The sequence below is a fragment of the Terrapene carolina genome, unplaced genomic scaffold, assembly GCF_002925995.2.
Source record: "Terrapene carolina triunguis isolate 2854851 unplaced genomic scaffold, T_m_triunguis-2.0 Scaffold96, whole genome shotgun sequence".
In the NCBI taxonomy this organism is placed as follows: Eukaryota; Metazoa; Chordata; order Testudines; family Emydidae; genus Terrapene; species Terrapene triunguis.
Window position 1 is genome coordinate 61,002,973 of NW_020664447.1, and position 22,370 is coordinate 61,025,342.

The following is a 22,370-nucleotide window of genomic DNA, read 5'->3' on the forward strand; positions in this document are numbered from 1 at the left end:
GGCGTAGGAACGCTGTAAAAAAAAATTGGGGGCACTGCTTTTTGGCACCCCCAAATCTTGGCGCCCTAGGCAACCGCCTAGTTTGCCTAAATGGTAGCACTGGTCCTGATGCCTGGGGCAGATGAGGAAGGCTGGGCCCAGCGTAAGGCCACTCACTTTGTGTCTCCATTGCCATCTCTTCTGGTCCTGGTCGCACCTGTTAGGCTACAATCCAACCAGTGAAGAAGCATGGAGGACACCTGGTTCAGCAAGCACCAGGGTGGTCCCTGGTGGCTGGAGAAGCATCTGCTGGCAAGTCACAGCTCAGCTGTGTCAGAATCCAGCTGGGCTGTGAGGAAGCGTGGCAGGGCTACTAAGTGTGAGTTTCACCAGAAATACTTAGCACTTGGCATCCCTGACTGCAGAATCCAAGTCAGGGGTTGATGGAGTCCAAGTCAAGGATATCCTTAAGGAGATCAAAGCAGGCAACTCAGTGGGTACATTATATTTCACTTTGCATTTGAAGTCTCTTTGACCTTTCAAGCATGTGGCTCTCTGCCTTTCTGGATATATTGCTTTTGATGGAAATATTGTTCTCATTGTCCTGTACCATTGTAATGGTAGAATGTTGGTTTTCCACAATTAATTAAAGCAAGTGTATGCATATATATATGCATGCAGTAAAGTATGCTCCAAGACAAGAAGCAGGTATGAATGTTTGACTGTAGTTAATTTCCAGACCCATCAGGCCTGAAGGAGGACCAGGAACAAAATATAGTCATAGGCCCAATCACAGGGAGTTTTCAACTGCAGCAGTAGTGGAGGACTAGACTAGTGCTGTTCTGTACGATCAAATCTGATTCTCAAACCAGATGGATATCACCATTAATGTTAATTTACGTATGAGAATTTTTACTTGTACTTGAAATAAAATATTACATAGTTCTGACTAACTATCAGATGGATGGGGCAATGACATTTTAATTTTTATTAAAGTGGAGATGAAACTAAACAAATAAGACAAAGTGAGAGTCAGATACACTAAAAAGAAAAGAATGGTACAGAGAAACCCTGGCACAATCGACCAAAACTGAACAAGTAGAATATATAATAATGCCTTTAAACAATCACACCAGCAACAATTGTTCATTGTCATTTAATTTAGAAAGAGACCACAGCCCCAAATATGGGACAACCATGTTTTCATGAAGAAACAGTGAAGTTTTAGCTACATATGGACAACGAATCAGAATTTTTCCCCTCAGCCTGCCTGTGTGTAATTTGTGAAGGGAGAGGTGAAGGGGAGAGAACAGCACAGTGCTTAAAGTAATTGAGATCCATTTTAGCGCCCTTTCTCTCTCATTACCTGAAATGACAATTGTTGACTGTTTGGCCATTATGAGGACACAAGGAGGGTGTAGGATGATAACCCTCTTCACACAGGCCCATAGATATCCATGGAAACTGTTTGATGTGTGAGCATAAAGAGAGAAAGAACCGAGACAGTGCAACATTCAGACTTTATTACTTCTTCCACATATACTGGCCTCTCTCATCAAGCACTTCTTGAAAGTAAAGTTCTCTCAGTTCCTAGACATGGCCCTATACACAAGTATACTATAATGCCCCCTAATGGGAAGCTACTTATAACATCCCTTTAATTACATATATTTAAGATAGCAGAATTAAACATGAATACCATATCTGCTTACACGATTAACTTTCTGTTATACCCACAGAAAGTCTGTATCTTCATGTATATGACTTAACACCAACACTTTCTTTTTCAGTAGACCAACTCTTAATTTGCTTAGCCACTAAGGTATTTTCCTCTGGGTTTGGGATGGCTGTTCTTTCATGCTTTCGTATTGCACAAAGTCTTGTGTATACCTTCCAGGTGATTTGATGTTGGAGGAAGTTCGAGTCTTGTGAGGACAGGATACTGTCTTGCACTTGGTTCTTCTTGTGATGTGATGTCTTGAGAGTCTGGTCTGGATATTGATCATTTGTCAGCCTGTGTTCTTTCTGTGCTCTGCTGATTAAGTCTCAATGGAGTGCATATTTGATCAGGAGCTTCTGTTCTCCCTGTCTCATAACACAAGAAAAAAGGGGACCGGCAATGAAATTAAATGGTGGGAAATTCAAAACCGATAAAAATAAATACTCCGTTAAACAATGTGTAGTTAAACTGGCATGCATTGTCTCCGTAAGCTGTTGAGGTCAAGAACTTAACAAGATTCAAAAGGGATTGGATTTTTGTATGGATAGCAAGAATATTCAGAGTTATAATTAATGACAAAATTTGGGAATGGATATTAAACCTTGTGCTTCAGGGCTTAAGTCAATCTCTAACTCAGTGGTTCTCAAACTTTTTTTTTCACGGACCACTTGAAAATTGCTGAGGGTCTCAGTGGATCACTTAATGATCTTTCCAATTGTTGTTTGTACCATTAGCTAACTATTATAAAGCGCTTTGGATAAAAGCGCTATATAAAAAAAACCTTAATTAATGTTTTTTTGTTCTACAAATAAAAGCACACAATTCATATTTTAGTATCAGTAGTCTTAGCTTTCTAATGCGATGGATGTGCCCTCTCACCTCCGCCGCAGCAGCTCCTGAACTGGGGCTGAGAAGGAGGAGGGTCTCCGTCTCTCCCCCCCCCCCCCCCCGGCCACAGCAGCCATAGAGCTGAGGCTGGGAAGGAGGGCTGTCTCTCCCGAGCAGCCGCAAGCCTGGAGAAGGGGAAAGTCGCCTCTTTCTCTGTCCGCCGCAGCTCTGCACATCCCAAATTCCCCCCACCCCTCTTCTCACCCCACTGCCCCCTCCCGCCTACACCCTATTGCCCCAAGGCCACCACCTCACCGTACATATGCGTCTTCTCCAGGGTTCAGGCATCTAATTAGTGAAGCCACGGCTGCGCAGCTGCACTAATTAGGTGAGTGGCCCTTCATTCTCTCATGTGCGGCCACCCAGGCACGCACCTTAGAGGGAAATATCCATGGACCACCTGAATGGAGCTTGCGGAACACTGGTGGTCCACGGACCACAGTTTGAGAACCTCTGCTCTAACTATTAGAGTTGAGGGTAAGACCTGTGTGGGGGGTAGACTGCACATCTGCCTACTGCTTTCTTACTCCTCTGTCTGAAGCATCTGGTACTAGCCACTATCAGAGATGGGATATTGGATTGGGTGGAGCACTGGTCTGATCCAGAAGAGTAATTCCTACAGTCAAATGTTCAAATGGTTACTAATCCAAAGTATCTGAAGGTGACCAAAGAGCTTGCAGTTAAATGTGGGTGGTGGACAATTCTGGGTGGGAGCGGGACTCTTAAGGATTGAGGAGACTGAGGATTTGGGGCTCAGCAGAAATGGGCCCTTGGGAATCAGGGGAGGGGGTAAACAGACCCTTGAGAATTGGGGGAGAGGAGCCCTTGGGAGCTGGGTAATGACAGGCCCTTGGGAGCAATGGGTCCAGCTTTGGAGGGGGGGCAAGAAGTTCCCCAGAAGAAAAGGCTTGTGTGTCACGGGGGTAGGATTGGGGGGTGGGATGGGTGCAGTGAATTCTATGCGGTGATGAGCAGTTAGGTGGGGCTAAGCAGGAGCGAGAAGGGGCCTGGGAACCCCCAACAGGAGATGGGGTTACAGGAACCCGGGGGTAAGTATCAGAGGGGTAGCCGTGTTAGTCTAGATCTGTAAAAAGCAACAAAGAGTGCGGTGGCACCTTATAGACTAACAGACGTATTGGAGCATAAGCTTTCATGGGGTGAATAACCACTTCGTCGGATGCATGTAATTGAAATTTCCAGAGGCAGGTATAAATATGCAGGCAAGAATCAGTCTAGAGATAATGAGGTTAGTTCAATCAGGGAGGATGAGGCCCTCTTCTAGCAGTTGAGGTGTGAACACCAAGGGAGGAGAAAATGCTTTTGTAGTTGGCTAGCCATTCACAGTCTTTGTTTAATCCTGAGCTGATGGTGTCAAATTTGCAGATGAACTGAAGCTCAGCATCAGAGGGGTAGCCGTGTTAGTCTGAATCTGTAAAAAGCAACAGAGCTCAGCAGTTTCTCTTTGGAGTCTGGTCCTGAAATTTTTTTGCTGCAGGATGGCTACCTTTAAATCTGCTATTGTGTGGCCAAGGAGATTGAAGTGTTCTCCTACAAAAAGCAACAAAGAGTCCTGTGGCACCTTATAGACTAACAGATGTATTGGAGCATAAGCTTTCATGTGTCAATACCCACTTTGTCAGACACATGCGTCTGACGAAGTGGGTATTCACCCACGAAAGCTTATGCTCCAATACATCTGTTAGTCTATAAGGTGCCACAGGACTCTTTGTTGCTTTTTACAGATCCAGACTAACACGGCTACCCCCTGATACTGTTCTCCTACAGGTTTTTGTATATTGCCATTCCTAATAACAGAGCCCCAGAGAATGCAGGCGGGTGAGATGGGGAGGGCAGTGCGGTGCCGAGGGAGGCTGGCGGCCCTGGAAAGCCCCTCCCCGGGGTGTCAGGCCTCCCCCGCGCGGGAGGTGTCTGAGCATCTGGAGGGCAGAGGCCTCACCCCATTGGCGCCGTCTTCGTCCCCACTCGCCGCGGCGGCCCCTTTAAGGGTGGGCGAGGTTTGGTTGTTAAGGACGCCGGAGGCGGGCCCGGCCCAGCTCTAGCGAGGCCCAGTTGCGGGATGGAGGCCGAGCTGGGGCTGGGCGAGGAGCCGCGCAAGGGGGCAGCCGGGGTAAGAGGGACCCGTCCCCGGGGGGCAGCCAGCAGGGAGCGCTCAGCCCGCCCCGGGCGGTGGTGCAGGGCGCTGGGGAGATCTCCCCTTTCCCCGGGGGGGCAGGGCTGCTTCCCGCTGCTGGGCCCAGGGCGGGCTGCGAGAGCGGGCCCCGCCGAGCCCTCTCCATCCCCTCCCCCTGCCGGGGGCTCTGCCCCCCGCCCCCTCCACCCCCTTCTCCTGCCGGGGGCTCTGCCGCCGCCCCCTCCGTCCCCTCCCCCTGCTGGGGGCTCTGCCCCCCCACCCCGCCGCCGCCCCCTCCACCCTCTTCTCCTGCCGGGGGCTCTGCCCTCCCCCCGCAGCCGCCCCCTCCACCCCCTTCCCCTGCCGGGGGCTCTGCCGCCGCCCCCTCCATCCCCTCCCTCTTCCGGGGGCTCTGCCCCCCCCGCAGCCGCCCCCTCCATCCCCTCCCCCTGCTGGGGGCTTTGCCCGCCGCCCGTTCCCTCGCTGAGGGTTGTGCCCCTTACCCCGGGGCTCTGCTGTTCCGCCCTCTATGACCCCACCCGGGGCACCACTAACCACGTGAGAAGCCCCAGTCCCTGTTTGTAATCACGTACAGTCAAAGACGACCCATGGCATCCAAAGGGCTTGGGGGAGAGGAATACGATCCTCCCTATACAGCCGTTCATCTACATCTGATTTATCTTGTCCTTATACAAATCTAAGTGTTGGCTCTCCCCAGCTGCCCCTGATGCTGTTGCCAATTGGCTGTTTTTTTAAATGCCCCTTGCTGCTGAGGTGAGTCTGGAGAAGGGACTTGGAGGAGAGTTTACTGGCCTTGTAGATCAGTTCAGGCAGTGTGTGCCATGCAAAGGGGGCCACTTGGAAAATGGTCCAGAGATGGCTGTGTGAGCAGTGAACAAATGATGGTCCTGGTGCTTGTATTGTTTTTGTCCTGTTTGTGATTCTTACAGTACAGTGCTAATGTTGCATTAGGGAAGTTATTTGGATTCTCTCTCCGGCACCATGCACTTGCTGCCCCGAAGTTGCTACTGTCAGTAACTGTGCTCTCTGCCCCCCCAGATGGCCAAGATGGGCCGACGAGCTCGCCAGGATTCCTTTCCTGAGGAGAATCGTCTCAGCAGGAAGAATTCCTCTGCCAATTCTACTGGAGAGGTGGGTACCATGGACAGGATAACATGCCTGCAGCCTAAGGTGCCACTTAAATCCGACATTGCCCATTACAGAGGATTCTGCATGTCTTGTGGGGTCCTGCTTCACCAGTGTAGGTCTACCCCGACTAAGTCTTGTTCTTACTGCTGGGGCCCACAGTGCCATTCTGTATTTCCCATTACTGTGCTGTCGAATGTCTGACTGAGTGCAGTCCTAGTGTCTCCAACATGTGTAACTGTACTGGGGAGGAGGGCAGACATGTTCTATGATGATTTTCCATGGGAGAGATGTACATGGTGATATGGAACATGCTGGTATGGGGGAATCTGAGGACCTGCACAGGAGTGCCTCACAAAAAAGCAGTGTGATGAATGTAGCTGCTTTCTTCAAGTGATCTTTTTCCACATTAATTCTACTCTTGTTGCTCATGTGCCCCATGCTCACAAGATCAGATTTTTGGCCAGCCATGTCTGTTGGTCTTGTGTCCTAGGTGCCATCATGTTCCACCCCAGGGCATAAAGGTCTGATGAGGCTCAACCATCCTTCTTCAATCCTTCTTACCATCCATGGCAGTGAGATGGAACCCCTGCAGTGTCTGCCCTTTCTCTGTGCACGGTGCTGGTGTTAGTTAAAACAAGAGGTAGTGACTTAATTAATACATTTTTAGTTAGTAAAAACTGTATATAATTTTTTAGACTTGAGTTCCCTCCCCTACCCAGGGTACTAGCATTATAGCAGAAGCTTAAAGTCACTAGGCTTTAAGACCCATCCTTCATGTGGCACTTGGATGCCTATTAATGATGGACATTCCCAGTACCTACTCTGCTGTTGTATTAATTTTGATGGACTATATGGGCCCAAAGAGTTAAAGGTGTTAACATGATTCTGTCACTGTCCAGCATTAAACAGTTTTACACAAAGTTTGTTGTACAGAGACCTCCGCCTGCTTAGAACATGGCAAATACACCATTAAAAATCTTTAAAACCTTTTATTAAAGATACTGAAAAGAAGGAAAAACAGTTAAAGCCTTTGACATGTAAAGTGTTAAATAAAGATTTTATTTTAACAACATCTCTTGTTCCCTTTCCATTTAGCTGGAGACAGTTTGTGGAAGGAAACCCCCTGCCAGCCCCTTTGATGGTCTTTTAGATGGTATTAAAGATAGAATAAATTGCCTAGGGAGGTTGTGGAATCTCCATCTCTGGAGATATTTAAGAGTAGGTTAGATAAATGTCTATCAGGGATGGTCTAGAGAGTATTTGGTCCTGCCATGCGGGCAGGGGACTGGACTCGATGACCTCTCGAGGTCCCTTCCAGTCCTAGAATCTATAGTAATAACTATTCTTTTTTTTTTTTGGGGGGGGGGGGGGGGGGGGGGGAGAAGTTAGTTGAGATGGGCTGGAGCTGTTGTTATTGCTCTTGATGTTAAAGTCAGTCCTCTTCGCTAGAAGACCAAACAAGACAAACCCACTCAATAGGGGAGAGAAAAGAACAGCAATGATAGAAAATGCAGCTTCTGTCTGTGGTATTGACTTTCACTTGCGACCTCACAGCTGGAAAAACACAGGCACAGCACACAATCTTATCGGCCACTCTGAGACCTGGCAACCTTGTACCAGCTTTAGGCTGCTTAGAGCATTGAATTTATCTGCCTCTTTTTGGTCACATGCTCACAGCAGTGATATACAGATGCAGAATATACAGTCTTGGCTGGCTAAGTCAGACTCTTCTATGAGATCGAAGGCAAAAAGAGAAGGATAGGAAAAAGAAGAAATAAGATGGGGAAGAAAATGGACATGTGGGAAGATGACAGTCTCGCATCCCAGGTGGTGGTCGGGATTTAGCCAGACCCAGTGGAGGAGATTGTCATCTGGGTCCCTTATTCTGGCTAGGTCTGGTCAGGACATTTTTCAGGATCAGGACAATGAAGGCCCAATGGGTCATAGCGAATCCTGGGGTCCCAGGAGACAATGCAGGTGGCAGCCATGATGGTGAAGTTCATTCCTTCTGGTCCATCCATCCCTCACCCAGCCATTGTTGTCAGACAGCTTCTGATTTTCCCCACAAAGTCTTCTATTTTAAGGACCCCAAAAGGGGAGTGATGGCCCATCCTTTCATTATTTTGTTCACCAATTAGGCTTAATTTCTGACACGCTAATTTGGGTCCACTGATTTCCAGTACAACACTTTTCTTCTTTACCAGGTGTGATCTTAACACTGTCCTTGAATTATATTAGTAGGCTTTTTGGTTTGGATTAATTCAATCTGTCTTGTCTCACTTTTGCACATTATTCCCATTCACATTTGTTATAGGTTATTATGACATTTTATGAACTTTCACAATGAGGGTAGATTTGTAGGCTCAGTTATTACAGTACTGCCCTGGAGAAGGGTCCACCCAGAGCGATGTTCCATTTGTCACTCTTTTTCTAGGCGCAATCTGTGTGAGGGAAGCCAACCTGAAGCTGTTCCTCCTTGAGAATTTGTTGCAAGCCTCCTCGCATACTGAGGAGAAGGCTTCAGCCAGACCTCAGCCATCTGCTGGTGCCTCTCTCTTAGTGCCCTGGTGGGCTGAGATTCCACCCCAAGCTCCTGGGTAACATCTGCTCAGAGCCTCATTTGTCCACTTCTACATCAATGTTAACAACTTCTGATCGGCAGAAAGGAGCACTGCTCCAGAGATGAGCCAAGGTACTGGTCACCATCCCCGGCACCTGAGTCACTAGACTCTTGTCTTGGGCTCATTTGTTTAAGGACCATAATCTTAGAAAGGCTCCTTCTGGTGTCCTGGTGCTGACCTCCAAAACAGCAGGTGCAGTGCCCACTCAATTGGCAGACTGCGCTGCCCTTGGTACCCACCCTGGCACTGAATGACTGAGTACCTGTAGCCTCTGCACTCAGAGCTTCAGTATCGTGCACCTCAGTACTGACTAGCTCTGTGGTACCCGCTACTTTGGCAAAGACTAAGGCCTTGGCTACACTTGCAAGTTACAGCACAATAAAGCAGCCCCAGGCGCCCTAGCTCACTCCCCGTCCACATTGGCAAGGCAAGTAGAGCACTCTGACTCCGCAGCTACAGTGCTGCTGGTACTCCACCTCGGCGAGTGGAATAACGTTTGCTGCACCCCCATTGGAGCGCCACGGCGCCAGTGTGAACGAGATGTTGCGTTACTGCGCTGTGATCAGCCTCTGGAAACGTCCCGTAATCCCCTTAAGTCAAGTGGCCACTCTTGTCATTGTTGTGAAATCGGCTGCAGGAATGCGGAAATGCCCTTTCAAAGCTCCATTTTGGAGAAGCCGGCTGCTTATCAGCTCTGAGAAAAAGCAAACATTTACTGTTTGCTTTGAGTGAGTGAGAGAGAGGGGGGTCTGAACTTACAAGACAGCATGCTGACACACTCTCAGCACCCCAAAAACTCTCTCTCTCTCCCCCCCCACATTCACACAACACACTCCCTGTCACACTCCACCCCCCCACCCTCCCCATTTGAAAAGCACATTGCAGTCACTTGCATGCTGGGATAGCTGCCCATAATGCACCGCTGCAAGTGCCGCAAATGTGGCCACGCCAGTGCCCTTTAAGCTGTCAGTGTGGACAGACTGCAGCACTTTCCCTACTGCGCTCTACGAAGGCGGGTTTAACTCACAGCGCTCTACATCTGCAAGTGTAGCCTTGCCCTAAGTGACTGATTGCTGGGCCTGGTAACTGGTCACTTATCCTTGAGAGATTGAAAATGGTGATATCCAAAGCATCTGCTTTGGAGTTACCAGTATGCTAGGTTTGAGGTATGTCTTGTATCACCTCTCCTATGCTTAGACAGGGCATGTGATATAATGGCCCCTCCCTTGGAGTAGCCAGAAGTGGAATCCACGTGGACAATTGCTCGAAAAAGAAAGGTTACTTACTCTGCAGGAACTGTGGTTTTCAGATATGATGTTCACATGTAGTCTATGACCTGCTCCCTCTTCCCATTACTATAGAGTTCTATACCACTTGGATTCTATACTGGCAAAGAAATTGAGGGATGGTTGGGCCTGCTCAGCCTTTTATGCCCTGAGGGGAGTGTGTGTGTGGGGGAGGGGAGGGGTTGCACGAGGGCACCTAGGACACACACATGGCCCCAATGGACACTGCTAGCTGAAATAATCCAATCTCCTGTGCATGGCGTGGTGTTCTGTCCCCTCTAGTGGCACTGAGACCACTTAGGGATTAATGAGTCTGCTACAGCCGTAGCTAAGGGCCGTGTGGCTTTTAGCTCATGCAGTAGAGGCTCATGCATTTAGCTCCATAAATCCCAGGTTCGATCTCACCTGCTGATGACCGGGGTCTGTCGATGTTACATGTGCACCAAGAATGAAAACTGTGTGGGTAATATATCATGCAGAACCACAGTTACTGTAGGGGATCTGGTCATACTCAGGAGGCAGTGGCTCTAGGATACATAGCTGCCGCCTCCTGCATATATAAATCAATTGTGTGACTTGGGACCCTTTCTGGGCTCTGGTGTTCTTGCAGGTGTATTTATTCTCTAGAACCCACTTTTCACCACTCTAACCTGCACCTGTGTGTGGTTTGGGACCTTTCATTCTTTAGGGAGAAATGACTTTATCTACTCTCTGTTGGCCTTGTTTGTAACTTGGCTTCCTTCTTAGGCAGTCCCCGGACAAGCGTCTGGTTTGTGGCAGCCTCCTGCTGCCTTTGCAGTTGAACGTGCATGACCAAACTCTCGCCTGTCTTGGACTGTTTCACTGACACCCACACATAGCAGATGTAAAATGTAACCATTGTGAATGGGGGGAGTTGACACTCACTCTCTCCAGGTGTGAATGATTACACGAGGTGTGTGGCAGGGGAGAATCAGGCGCACAGTGTCCTTTAGGTATTGCTTGTATTCGTTCCAAGCTGAAATCCAGAGACTAGTGTTGGGGGCCTTTCATGGTTTTTCTTTTTTATAATTTCTTTCTCTCTCTTTTCCCCCTGCTGATCATTCTAGGATGAAGACACTGAGGAAAAGGTAGACCTTGTAGGACTAGAGGCTTCTGGGTAGATGCTGGCTTCTCCTAGGGAAACTGGCAGAGCTAACCTGTCAATGCAAGTGGAAATTGCCTTGAAAGGGACTTTCACACAGGAGAATGAAATATAGTAGTCTCATGCCTCAGGCTCAATGATTTGCCTGCTTTCCCTTGACTCTTACTGCTATTCTTTGTTTCATAGGGACTTCCCTCCTTCCTAGCTGATACATCCTACACTAAGGTCACAGTCATGCATGTTGCCACAGAAATGGTGGGGACATCTGATTCCATGTTGAAGACAATGGGAGTAGAGGAGCTGGGAAGGTGCTATGCCCTCACTGAAAAACATATCAGCAATTAGTGACCAGGGTGTCAAACCAGAGACTGGGTTTTGATTTTATCTATGGTATGCTTGGCAGGATGCCCTAGTGTGAAAGCTCCCCTTTAAGAGTCACAGAGTCCTTCTGGTGCCCATCAGGAGGCCAGTCAATAGACCAACTGGGTTCTAGCTAGGATGTGTGCCTGTACCCTTTCTGTGATGTTCTTCTGCCCCTGGAACTTGGTTGCACCTCTTGTATTCTCACTGCACCAGCTCCTTGGGAAATGTTATCGCCAGGAGGGAATCGGGTGAGTTTGGGTTTGTGCTGAGCTCCTGAGCTACATGAAGGGAGCTGCAATTTCACTAGTGCTCTTCTGTATGGATTTACCATAACTAAAAGGCATTCCTGTAAATTTCACAGCATTCATTTAGAAAAGGGAGTCCTGACTGCTGTTCAGGATGTACTAGAAACTCATCAAATGGGCAATTGTTTCCTGGGGGAAAGCTTGGAAATGCTTCTGAATTTTCTGAAAAGCTTCTGGGCTACGTGTCTTGTGTAGTTTCTGCCTATAGCAGGAGTCGCTATTGCCCAGTCATCCTGGCTAAAGCTGCTTATTGTATATATTAGATATGCAAAAGCTTCTTTTAGCTGAAGAAAGGTAGAGAAGAGAAAGCACCATCCCAATACCCTAGTGGTAATATGGCATGTCCTAGCTGGTCTTCACTCCCCTCGCCAGAAGGAGCTGGGCATTCTGCAAGGGCTGAGCCCTGGCGGGAAGTTGGAGTGGCCCTCCTTTCTTCTCCCTCACTGCCAGCAGTACTGCTGAGCTCCAAAGCTTGGAAGGAGTGCTTCCTGTCTTGGTCCAAAGGTGAGGGGGAAATGGGTTGCATCCTCTCCAAACAGGAATGTCTTTTTCAGAGCAGATGCTGCCTTCCTCCCAAGGCTTCCCTGAGCTATCTGGTTAAATACCAGCTGATAAACACAGTATCTTATTGGTCTGTGCCATGTGAATCTCTTCCTAACGCCCGTGCCTCTGGGTCTGATCCTACAAGGTGCTGATTGCATTGAAGTCAGTCGGAGTTGAGGGTGTTTAGCAGCTTGGTGTCAAGCCCTCTGCATGTGATGGGATCTACTGTGCATGAGGCAGCTCAACAGAGAAATGACTGTGTCTGCCACCTAACAGTCCAAACACCACCTGTTACCAGGTCCTCAGTTGTCAATTGTCTACTGAATCAAAGCTATGGGGGATCAGCCCTTTCTTTGGGTTTTTTATTCCAATCCTAGAAAGCCTGTATGAGGTCCCATTCTGGAGGGGTTATTATGTGTGAAGGCTAAAGTCCAGGAAGGAGACTCTGCCTCACACCTCATTACTTCTGGCCACAGGACGTTACTTTCAATTGGTCTGATGCCTGTCGTAGAGAGAGAAACAGCACTGCAATTCACAATTTTCTTTTCATAGTATCATAACAGTTAATGGTAAGTTCACCTAGTTCACCCATTCTCCTGCCAGGTCAGGGCAGGATCGTTCCCTATGTTAGACGCTCCAGGGTTGTGTCCCAAGTAGTTTTCACCATCTCGAGTGATGGGACTTCCCTTGGGGGATGATTCCGCAGACTTTATTCTTGCTGCTGGGAAGAGAATCAACCTAAATCTTCATAGTCTTAATTCTGTCTGGTTAGATCCAATTACATCCCCCTGTATCACCCTAGATCAGCGGTTCCCAAGCCAGGTCCTACTGAGCACTTGCTGGGAATCTGTGCAGAGCTGGTTGGTCACATGGTAGTAGCTCCTCCTGGCTGCTACATTTCATTAAAATAAACAAACAATATTTTCCTGACAGGGACTTTTCCATGTGAGCAGTTGTTGCTACAGAGATGTTGTGTGATGCGAGGGAGAGGCAGTGTCAAGGAGGCGATTGTTCTAGTGAGAAGTGATCATTACTATGAAATACTTTAGGACCACCTGGCCTAAATCCCTGCCTTCCCTCCCTAGGGTTTACACCCTTCAGATACCTGGTCATTCTTTATATTGAGGTTACATTTATAAATAATTTTATAACAGGAAAATAAATGGTTAATTGCTGTAGGGTCTGATGGATCAGTAAGTTGCTTATAACCATCTGTAATGCCTATTACCCTGTTTCCCCGAAAATAAGACAGTGTCTTATATTAATTTTTGCTCCCAAAGATGCGCTAGGTCTTATTTTCAGGGGAGGTCTTATTTTTCCTGGAGCTTCGGGGCCTTATATTCCGGGGTGGCCTTATTATCGGGGAGGTCTTATTTTCGGGGGGATGCCTTATATTACAGCGAGAGGCAAAACTGGAAGTAGGTCTTATTTTCGGGGGATGTCTTACTTTCGGGGAAACAGGGTACTTGTGTCTATAAAATGTTTATAATCTCTATTAATCATTTATTAACCCTTTATAAGACCATTATAAATGGAACCTAACTATCAAGTGTGACCACAGACTTCTGCAGCTACAATACATCCCTCCCTTAGTCATTGCTCAGCCAAGCTGAAATACTTAGCTTCTTTAATCATCTGTTTGAAGTTGGCCCCTCCATTGCCCTGATGACTCATATAGCCCTTCTCTGAACTCCCTTTGGGCTGCACTGAGTGTTTATAATCTGGGCTCTTCCTGTATTAGGTATGTTCCCCACTGGGAGTTGAAGATTATTGAACCAGCAGCATTTGTGCTCTTTGTGTGAATGTGCCTGCTGAAGTCCTGCCCTCCATCCATCTGCCTGCTCTAGGATGTGTTCTGCATCCCCTGGCTCAGATTTGAATGTCTGCCAGGTTCAACCAGTCATTGGGCTGCGCTTTCCAACGCTGCCTAGGACACATAGCAAAGGGATGAGAGGCTGATCAACGGAATAATAAAAGGTCTATCCCCGTATCTCTGCTTTGTGGCAAGGAAGAGAACATAGTTAATCTGGAGGGGCAAAGTGTGTTGGAGGAGTGAGAAAAGGGGTGGGAACAAAGACTCCTGTGTTCTGCTCCTGCTCTGCCACAGATTTGGTGTGTGACCTTGGACAAGTTCCTTCTCCAATCTGTGCCTTAATCCCTTTCTGTTAAGTGGAGATAATGTTGTGTGGAGATTGACTAATACACCTCTACCCCGATATAACGCTGTCCTCGGGAGCCAAAAAATCTTACCACCTTACAGGTGAAACTGTGTTCTATTGAACTTGCTTTAATCCGCCGGAGTGCGCAGCCCCCCCACCCCCCCGGAGCACTGCTTTACCGCGTTATATCCGAATTTGTGTTATATCGGGTCGCGTTATATCAGGGTAGAGGTGTATTTGTAAAGCAGCTGGAAAAGTGCTATTTATTATTATTTTATTATTTAAATTAAGCTGGTCATTATCAGGAATGCAGTCATGATTAATAATGTGAGCTGTTGTTGGAAACACAGGTGAGGAGAATATAAAGCAAAGTACTTTACATATGTAACTTAGTACGGGCCTGATCATGCAGGTGAGGAGCCCCATTAAAATCAATAGCATTACTAGTGTGACTGAGGCTTGCTCACCTGGGTGAGACTTTGCAGGATCAGAGAAAGCAGAAAGTGAAACAGTGTTGTTTTCTTGCCCAGGTCTTGTTCAAGCACCTCGCTCTGTATTTGGGTCCCTAGCCCTGTTTACATGGTAAGCTCTAATCTGATTCCATTAGCCACCCCCAAGCTTTCTCAGAACCTAAATATTGACCCTATGGCATTCCAGTCTGAGAGTTACAGAAGTCCGAGTAAGATGCTTTTGAGTCCACTGTTGCATATGCCTAGCAGTGGGTTTATCCCAATGGGGGATTATTTATTTATTTCGAGGAAGGATCTGCTCTGTGCTAGGTGCTTTCCCATTACCCCCTGCTCTGAGGAGTTTAGAACTGAAGGAGTCCTGTCTTGCTCCAACAAGATACTTCAATTCTTATTAGTTATTATTTGTATTGTGGTAGTGCCTAGGAGCTGCAGTCATGGACCAGGACCCCCATTGTGCTAGGTGCTGTACAAACAGAACAAAAAGACAGCCCCTAATAGTCTAATTAAGATCTCTTGCTCTGTAGGGTTCTGCTGTCCCCCATGATACTTGACTATGGAGGAGCCCTCAGCTAAGGCTAACCCCTCTTGGTATGGGCCATGCTACCAAAGCTTTGCGTGGTTTGGTGTGGTGTTGGGGGTGGGAGTTGATAGCTCTCACAGCGAGAGGCATCTCAACAGAGCCTGAGAGAAATAAGTGCCAGCTCCAAGGCTGTATTTCTTGGTGGTGTTTTCAGTTGTGAAGGCCATCCCAGATTTGCTTGGCAAACATGTTTGTCCTGGACTGGGCTGAACTTACCTGCCATGTCCAGGAGATTCTGCTGGCTACATGGATTCTGTTATTCTCTGCTATTAGGAGACGCATCATCCACCACAGGGGAGACAGTGTTTCGGAAGTCATGGGCTGGTACACCTGTATACTTTTGAAGTGGACTTGCTTCTCTTTCCATGTGGTTCTCTGTTGCCTGCAGACATGCTGGACTCCCAACCATTCCTGGGCCTGCTCAGCTGGAAATTGGCCAGATTCTCCAGGAGGAATCTGAAAAATGCAACTAAACTCATGTTCCCTAATTAGGCCAACTTTCCCAGTGTGAGCCCCGGCATCATGTGGCCTGGCGCTCCCCAAGGCCCTGTATTGACTCTCTCCCACTCCCCCCAGCACCCCAAGTGGCCAGCCAGCAGGGCAGTTATTTTCAGCCTGTTGAGGTTATCTATTGGCCTTTCAATGACATCTTCCTTCATTCTCACCAAAATAGCTCTTCTAATCAGTCACGTTTCCCAGCCTTTTTTGTAGCATCCTCCCTGTGCAGCTCCCTGGGTGGGGAGGAGAGACAGACACTGGGAATCCCATGGGAAATAGTTTTATTAAAAGATTTTTCCACACATTTATTTCATGCTTTGAATGCTTCTATCCTGAGCCCACTAAAGGAGCTGATGGCGGGGTATAGCTGGATAAGAACATTTGCTACCAGTACATAGCCCTAGGGAGGAGCAAGCTGATAAAGGGACCTTTTTGTATATAACCAGGATGGGTGGGAGGGGCATTACTGTGTAGCCTTGGGGTGAGGAGGGACATTGTTCTGTAACCCCAGGGTTGGAAAGGATAAGCCACTGGGGGGAGTGAATTGATGTATAGGTGTGAGGAGAGAGGGAAGGATATAAGCCATCGGAGGGCAGGGCCAGGTGCCATATGCTTCAATATGTGTACTTTATTGAAAGGACAGAAACATGGGCCTGATTTACGTAGCTGGATATGACCGTTGTTTTACGGCATGAAGTCCTGACAACTGTTGCACAACATGGGCTGCTGCTGCTTATCCCCTGTGATAGGTGGTAGAGATCTTTTGGGGCCCTAAATGAGTTCCTTGCCATCTTGATGCACCTCTGACCCAATTTTCCTAGTAAAGGGAAGTAAGTGTCTACTAGGATAAAAGGATCCTGGAGAAGTGAAGACTCAGGGCTGGTCTATACTTAGCCGCTAGTTCGGCGGCTGGAAATCGAACTTCCTGGTTCAATTTATCGCGTCTGGTCTGGATGCGATAAATCGAACCAGGAAGTGCTCGCCGTTGACTGCGGTACTCCAGCTCAACGAGAGGAGTACCGCGGAGTCGACGGGGAGCCTGCCTGCCGTGTGTGGACCGCGTCTGAACCGCGGTAAGTTCGAAGTAAGGTATGTCGAATTCAGCTACGTTATTCACGTAGCTGAATTTGCGTACCTTACTTCGACTTGGGGGGTAAGTGTAGACCAAGCCTAAGAAAGGTCTTATAAAAGAGAGGGAGGCCCCTAGGGGGTCTGGTAGTGGGGACCACTCTCCATTATCCTAGGAAGCTAGGGGAGTTGGTTTGGGCAGACCAAGGAATCAGGCCTTCCCCATGTCTTGTTCTGTGTGATGGTTGTACAGACTGGTTTCTTTGTGTGTCTGCCCAGAGGCACTGGGGCTATTTGAGTCAGAATTCTTTTGTTTGGTGATAATTAAAAACTAATTCATGAGCCCTCTCTGAGGAGGCAGCTTTTCTTAGCTGTAGAGGAACCTTGGGTGACTTATTGTGGAGACTGAAACTGAAGCCTGGCCCTTCTTTCGCTCCACTCTGTGGTGGTTGTTAAATGAAAACAAGGCATCTACATACAATCCCCCCTGCCACCAGACCTCCACCCCCCAAAGCTACTGCCTGGGGCGGGGAGCTGGGTCTTGTGCTTCTATCAGATGTTGGGTAGGAGGTATGAAATACATGGGATGGACCACTGCTGACCTGTCGTCATGGCCTCTCAGGTTGGGATTGAGGCCCGTGTGCCCTCTGACACACACTGTTGGTGTTGTTTGAGTTCATATTTCCTGCACAGAGTGCTGATGGCTCCCAAGGGGTGTCATGATGATGAAGGAGAATGAATCCACATCTCCAATCCCTTCTGAGAATCTGTTTATGGGAAGGATCCCGTGCATCCATAACCTGCCTCTGTAACACTAATCATCTCTCTGAAAGGATTGCCTGTTCCTCAAGTTCCAAAGAGAGGCAGTTGAGGTGCTTCCAGCACCCACAAAGCTCCTTTACCTCTGCAGCTGTAGAGGCACAAGATAATAGGAGTCTGGACACCCCACCCCACCCCCCCAGTTACGTAGGGAGCAGAGGAGAAGCCACCATAGAATTACTGCTATCTGACAAGGAAGAGGAAGTAACTGAGAATAGTAGTGAGGAATAGGGGTTCACAGCTCCTAGCAAGGTATGACTAATAGGATTCAGGTAATTATGGGGGGGCAGTGAGCAACATGCAATAGATTGTATTTAAACTCCACTGGTGAGGAAGGTCTGGGGAATCCTTAAAAGGCACCATCACAAAGATACAGCAGACTGAATCCCTGTAGGAAAAAAAATTAAAGGACCAAGCCATGACCATTGTGCAAAGGACATTTTCCAGGGACTGAAGGTAAGAGAGCTTCTGGAAATGGGTATCTGAGCAAGAATATATAATTTAGTTAAAACTTGGAAAGAGCTAAGGGCATCAAGAAAACCGAAGTAGGTTATGTCTGTACTAGAAATGCTATGGCAGCACAGCTGCAGCTGTGCCGCTATAGGTAGACAGCAACAGAGAGTCCTGTGGCACCTTTAAGACTAACAGATGTATTAGAGCATAAGCTTTCGTGGGTGAATACCCACTTCGTCAGACGCATGTAATGGAAATTTCCAGAGGCAGGTATAAATATGCAGGCAAGAATCAGTCTGGAGATAACGAGGTTAGTTCAATCAGGGAGGGTGAGGTCCTCTGCTAGCAGTTGAGGTGTGAACATATATTTCTTCTATCACTGTAGTAAGTCCCCCTGTCCAGGAGGCAGTAGCTGGGTTAATGGAAAAATTCTGCTGTTGACCTAACAGTGTCTACACCAGGACTTAGGTCAGCTTAATTATGTTGCAAAGGGTGTGAATTTTTTTGTAGACCTGGACGATGTATTTAAACTGACCTAACCTTTGTAGTGTAAACCAGCCCCTAATTAATGCAGCCAAAGAGGCTAAAGAGAAAAAAGTATTTTATAAGCATGCCAAGAAATGGGAAAAGCTACACTAGAAAGTTGTCCATCAATAAACCAGGGTGACACCAATTGAGAACTGCTGGGTGCTCATCATTTTGAAAGTCCATTCATTTACTTAGGCACCTAACTACGAAGTTAGGGGCACAGAGGTCTTGACCACTTTTGGTCATTAAAAATCCTACATCCCACTTCATAAAAATTGGGGTATCTAGGCTGGAATTTGGCCAATACACCAGAACTGTATCCCTAAATTCCATGTGAAGTTTCAACTGGACATTACATTCTTTTTAGTTTTGTCTTGAATTCTTATTTAGGGCTGCTTGGGGCAGCCACATCCATCTCAGAAGTGGCTGTATTTTGGTGATGTGTGACATGATGCTTACATTTTAATTTGTAAAACACTTTGAAATTTTTAGATAAATGATGCTATATAATTAATTAATGATTGCAACAAGGGATGTGGTGGATTCACCCTTACTGGAAAATTTTTAATCAAGATTAGATTTTTTTTTTTTTCTAAAAAATATGAATATTTCAATTTCCCTTCTGGTCTTAAAACCTATGAATAAATGTAAATTATTATTTTAAAAAATGTATATGGTACACTAACCTAGTTATGGTACTTTACAGGCAAATAGACAAAGATACAGCCAATGATCCTCAACTGATTCTTGGCCTGGCCATCACTGTGGCTGAATATTCCTTGTAGGTAATCCTGAAAGGATTACTGGGTTTATTGCAACAGAAATAAAGGAGCTGTGGGAATAGTGGAGGGTTAGTGTTCTGGACATTAAGAGCCACATGGTCTGTGTGTTCAGTGGGGAGAGGTTGTAAGGTGGGTGAAGCAGTGGGGTTAAATCCCAATTACACAGTGAAGTCATGTCTTGGTCATAGAGCAGGGCATGTTTTCAGAAGTACCCTCTAAGGTTGGGTGCCTGAGTTGAAGCAACCTTGAACCTGAATGTTGACCTTAATAGTTTGGGATTAAAACCCAAGTACTCTGGGAAACAGGATTTGGGGCAGAGGCTGGAGGTATTGGGTCCTCCCCTCGGTTCTGTCCCCTTGACTCTTTGGCAGCATTCATGTAACTCATCAGACACATGAGGTGTTTTTGAATGTGCCTGTGCAGAGGCTGTATGTCTGGGGGACATGGGCTGTAGGCTGTCTGTGGGATTGTGTAGAGCTGTGGAGGGATCTGAGCAGGAGGGTCAAGGTTGCATGTATGGGGAAGGACAGTTGTGTGAGGAGATGTAGGGGTGGGGTATGTGTAGGGTTTTTTTGTATGTGCGCGCGCCCATATGTGGTGTGGTTTTTTCCCCTTTTTTTCTGGGCTCGGGAGCACACAAATCATCTGAATTCAAAATGCTCCTTTTTTGGCACTGCAGCCTCTTCTGTAGTTTGGCATCTTAAGAATCTGGGGGAATTGTGTAAAGATCAGAAAACTCCATTCACTTGGGGCCCTGAAGGCTTTGCATTCTGTGACATGGTCATTCCAGTCGACTGAGCTCTGTCCCCTGCGGATGAACCCATATAAGGAGGCCATTTCCTGCACTTCACGTTCCCTGCCTGTCCCTCTGACCTCCCGCGCTCCCTTTGCTGAAGAAAGCCAGTATTTTGGAACTGCAGCTCCCAGCTCATTTCTGTTCCCTGTTTATTTTTGGAGAATGCCTATTTTTGCTCCTCCCAAGGAGCTATGCAGGGTCATGCCCCCTCCTTACAGCAGGCAGCAGTTGCCCCTGGCAGGCTGTGTCCATTTCCCACACTCTCAAACAATACTTCTGCTTCTAGAAACAAACAGAGGAGACCCTCTGCCTCAGGGTTACCACCAGCCTTTCCTCATTGAGAAGCTGGAGACCCTTGGCTGGCCTTGTCGCAGAGTTATCCTCCTCCCGCGCCCCTCACTCTGAGACCAGGAAATCTTCAGTATTCACTCATCCCTTCCCCCTTTCTTAACTAAAGTTCAGGAGAATGTCCCCATTCTGCTACCCCTGCCTAAGGGTTGAAGCTCCCTTGGGGTTACTATGCTGCTCTCCACATTTGTTGCTGTAGTCTTATGAATCTCTCTAGACCACCTGCTTTTTCTGGACAGAGTCCTTTGGGGCTATGAAAATCTGAAATTGTTTGCTCTGCCCTGCCCCATCACACATACTACTGCATGTCATGCAAACTGCTAAGGCCTCTGCCGTATCAGGTACTTTATACTTCAGTACCCTGGGAGAGGGGAATTGAGCCCAAAGCTGCAGGTGGCATGGGCTGGACACACAGAACAGCGGCCTACTGGCTCCCCTTATGGTCTCGGAAATTCTTATCCCAATCCCTGAGCCACATCCCCACCTGCCTATTGCCATGGCCGCACAGCACGTCATAGAAAGGAGCAAGATAATAGGAATAATTATCTTATAGACTCATAGACTCATAGACTTTAAGGTCAGAAGGGACCATTATGATCATCTAGACTGACCTCCCGCATGATGCAGGCCACAAAAGCTGACCCACCCACTCCTGGAATAATTCTCTCCCTTGACTCAGCTGCTGAAGTCCCCAATTCTTCTAAGGGTATGTCTACACTACAGGATTAATCCGAATTTAGATAATTCGAATTTGGGAAACAGGTTGTATAAATTCGATTGTGCGCGGCCACACTAAGCACCTTAATTCGGTTTTAAACCACATTAATTCGGTGGTGTGCGGCCACACTACCCCATTAACTTAAACACAGTAATTCGGTGGTGTGCGTCCACACTAACCCTAATTCGAATTAACAAAATCGATTTAGGCTCTACTCCGTTCGTCGAGGTGGAGTACAGAAATCGATTTAAAGGGCCCTTTAATTCGAATTAACTGGCTCTGTAGTGTGGACGGGTGAAGGGTTAATTCGGATTAAGGCAGCTAAATCCGAATTAAAGTCCTAGTGTAGACCAGGCCTAAAAGTCCAATTCAGTCTCCTAATGTGCCTTAGTGTGTCTTGTCCTGTCCGTCTGCCTGTCTTGAACAGAGAGCTCCTTGGGGGTAGGGAATGTGTTAATTTGTTGTGCACTTATGATATGAAACAAAAATGAGTGCAGTTTAACAACACTAAACTGCAGATGCACTCTCCTGGAGAGGGCAGCACCCACAGGCTGGACTGCCACCATACCCGGCATGTTTTGGCTAGGCAGCATCTGAGCCTTGTGTATGTGAACTTGAGACTCAGCTAGGACCCTGGATACAGTGATGCATCCTGTGTTGTCTCAGACACTTTAAAACCTGCCTGGCAACATTTCTGTTCCTTTGTTTTGTAAAACACTGTTAAAAACAGGACCTCAGTGTTGGACTCAAACTTCTTGCCAGGTAACTCTCTGCAGGGGTCAATATGAGTGAATCTAGTGTGAGGTGGTCTGGTTGGAACTGGGTATAACATATCATCTTTCTTGTGTGTCTCTCTTATTCTTAAAGGGCCCCCCACCTAAACCCCCACGCCGGCAAGGAGGCTGGGCAGATGATCCTGTAATGGCACCTTCCAAGTGAGTACCAGCTTCTTTCTTTCTCAGGGTGGGCTTAGGCATAGATTGATTGAACATCATCTTTTAGGGCTTGCTGTCACAACCACTAGGGTTATCTTCCTGAACCTC

The 22,370-nt window shown here is 47.4% G+C and overlaps 1 protein-coding gene across 1 annotated transcript in view; it reads left to right on the plus strand.

The window, feature by feature from the left end:
- Positions 1-4,649: 4,649 nt before the first annotated feature.
- The window catches only part of IFT43 (intraflagellar transport 43), a 51,041-nt gene continuing 33,320 nt past the window's right edge, over positions 4,650-22,370 (plus strand). Inside the window, exons 1-3 of the mRNA XM_024192795.2 lie at positions 4,650-4,715; positions 5,778-5,870; positions 22,195-22,262. Of these exons, the coding sequence (XP_024048563.1) occupies positions 4,665-4,715; positions 5,778-5,870; positions 22,195-22,262 (212 nt within the window). The 5' untranslated portion in view covers positions 4,650-4,664. The remainder of the gene's footprint in view (positions 4,716-5,777; positions 5,871-22,194; positions 22,263-22,370) is intronic.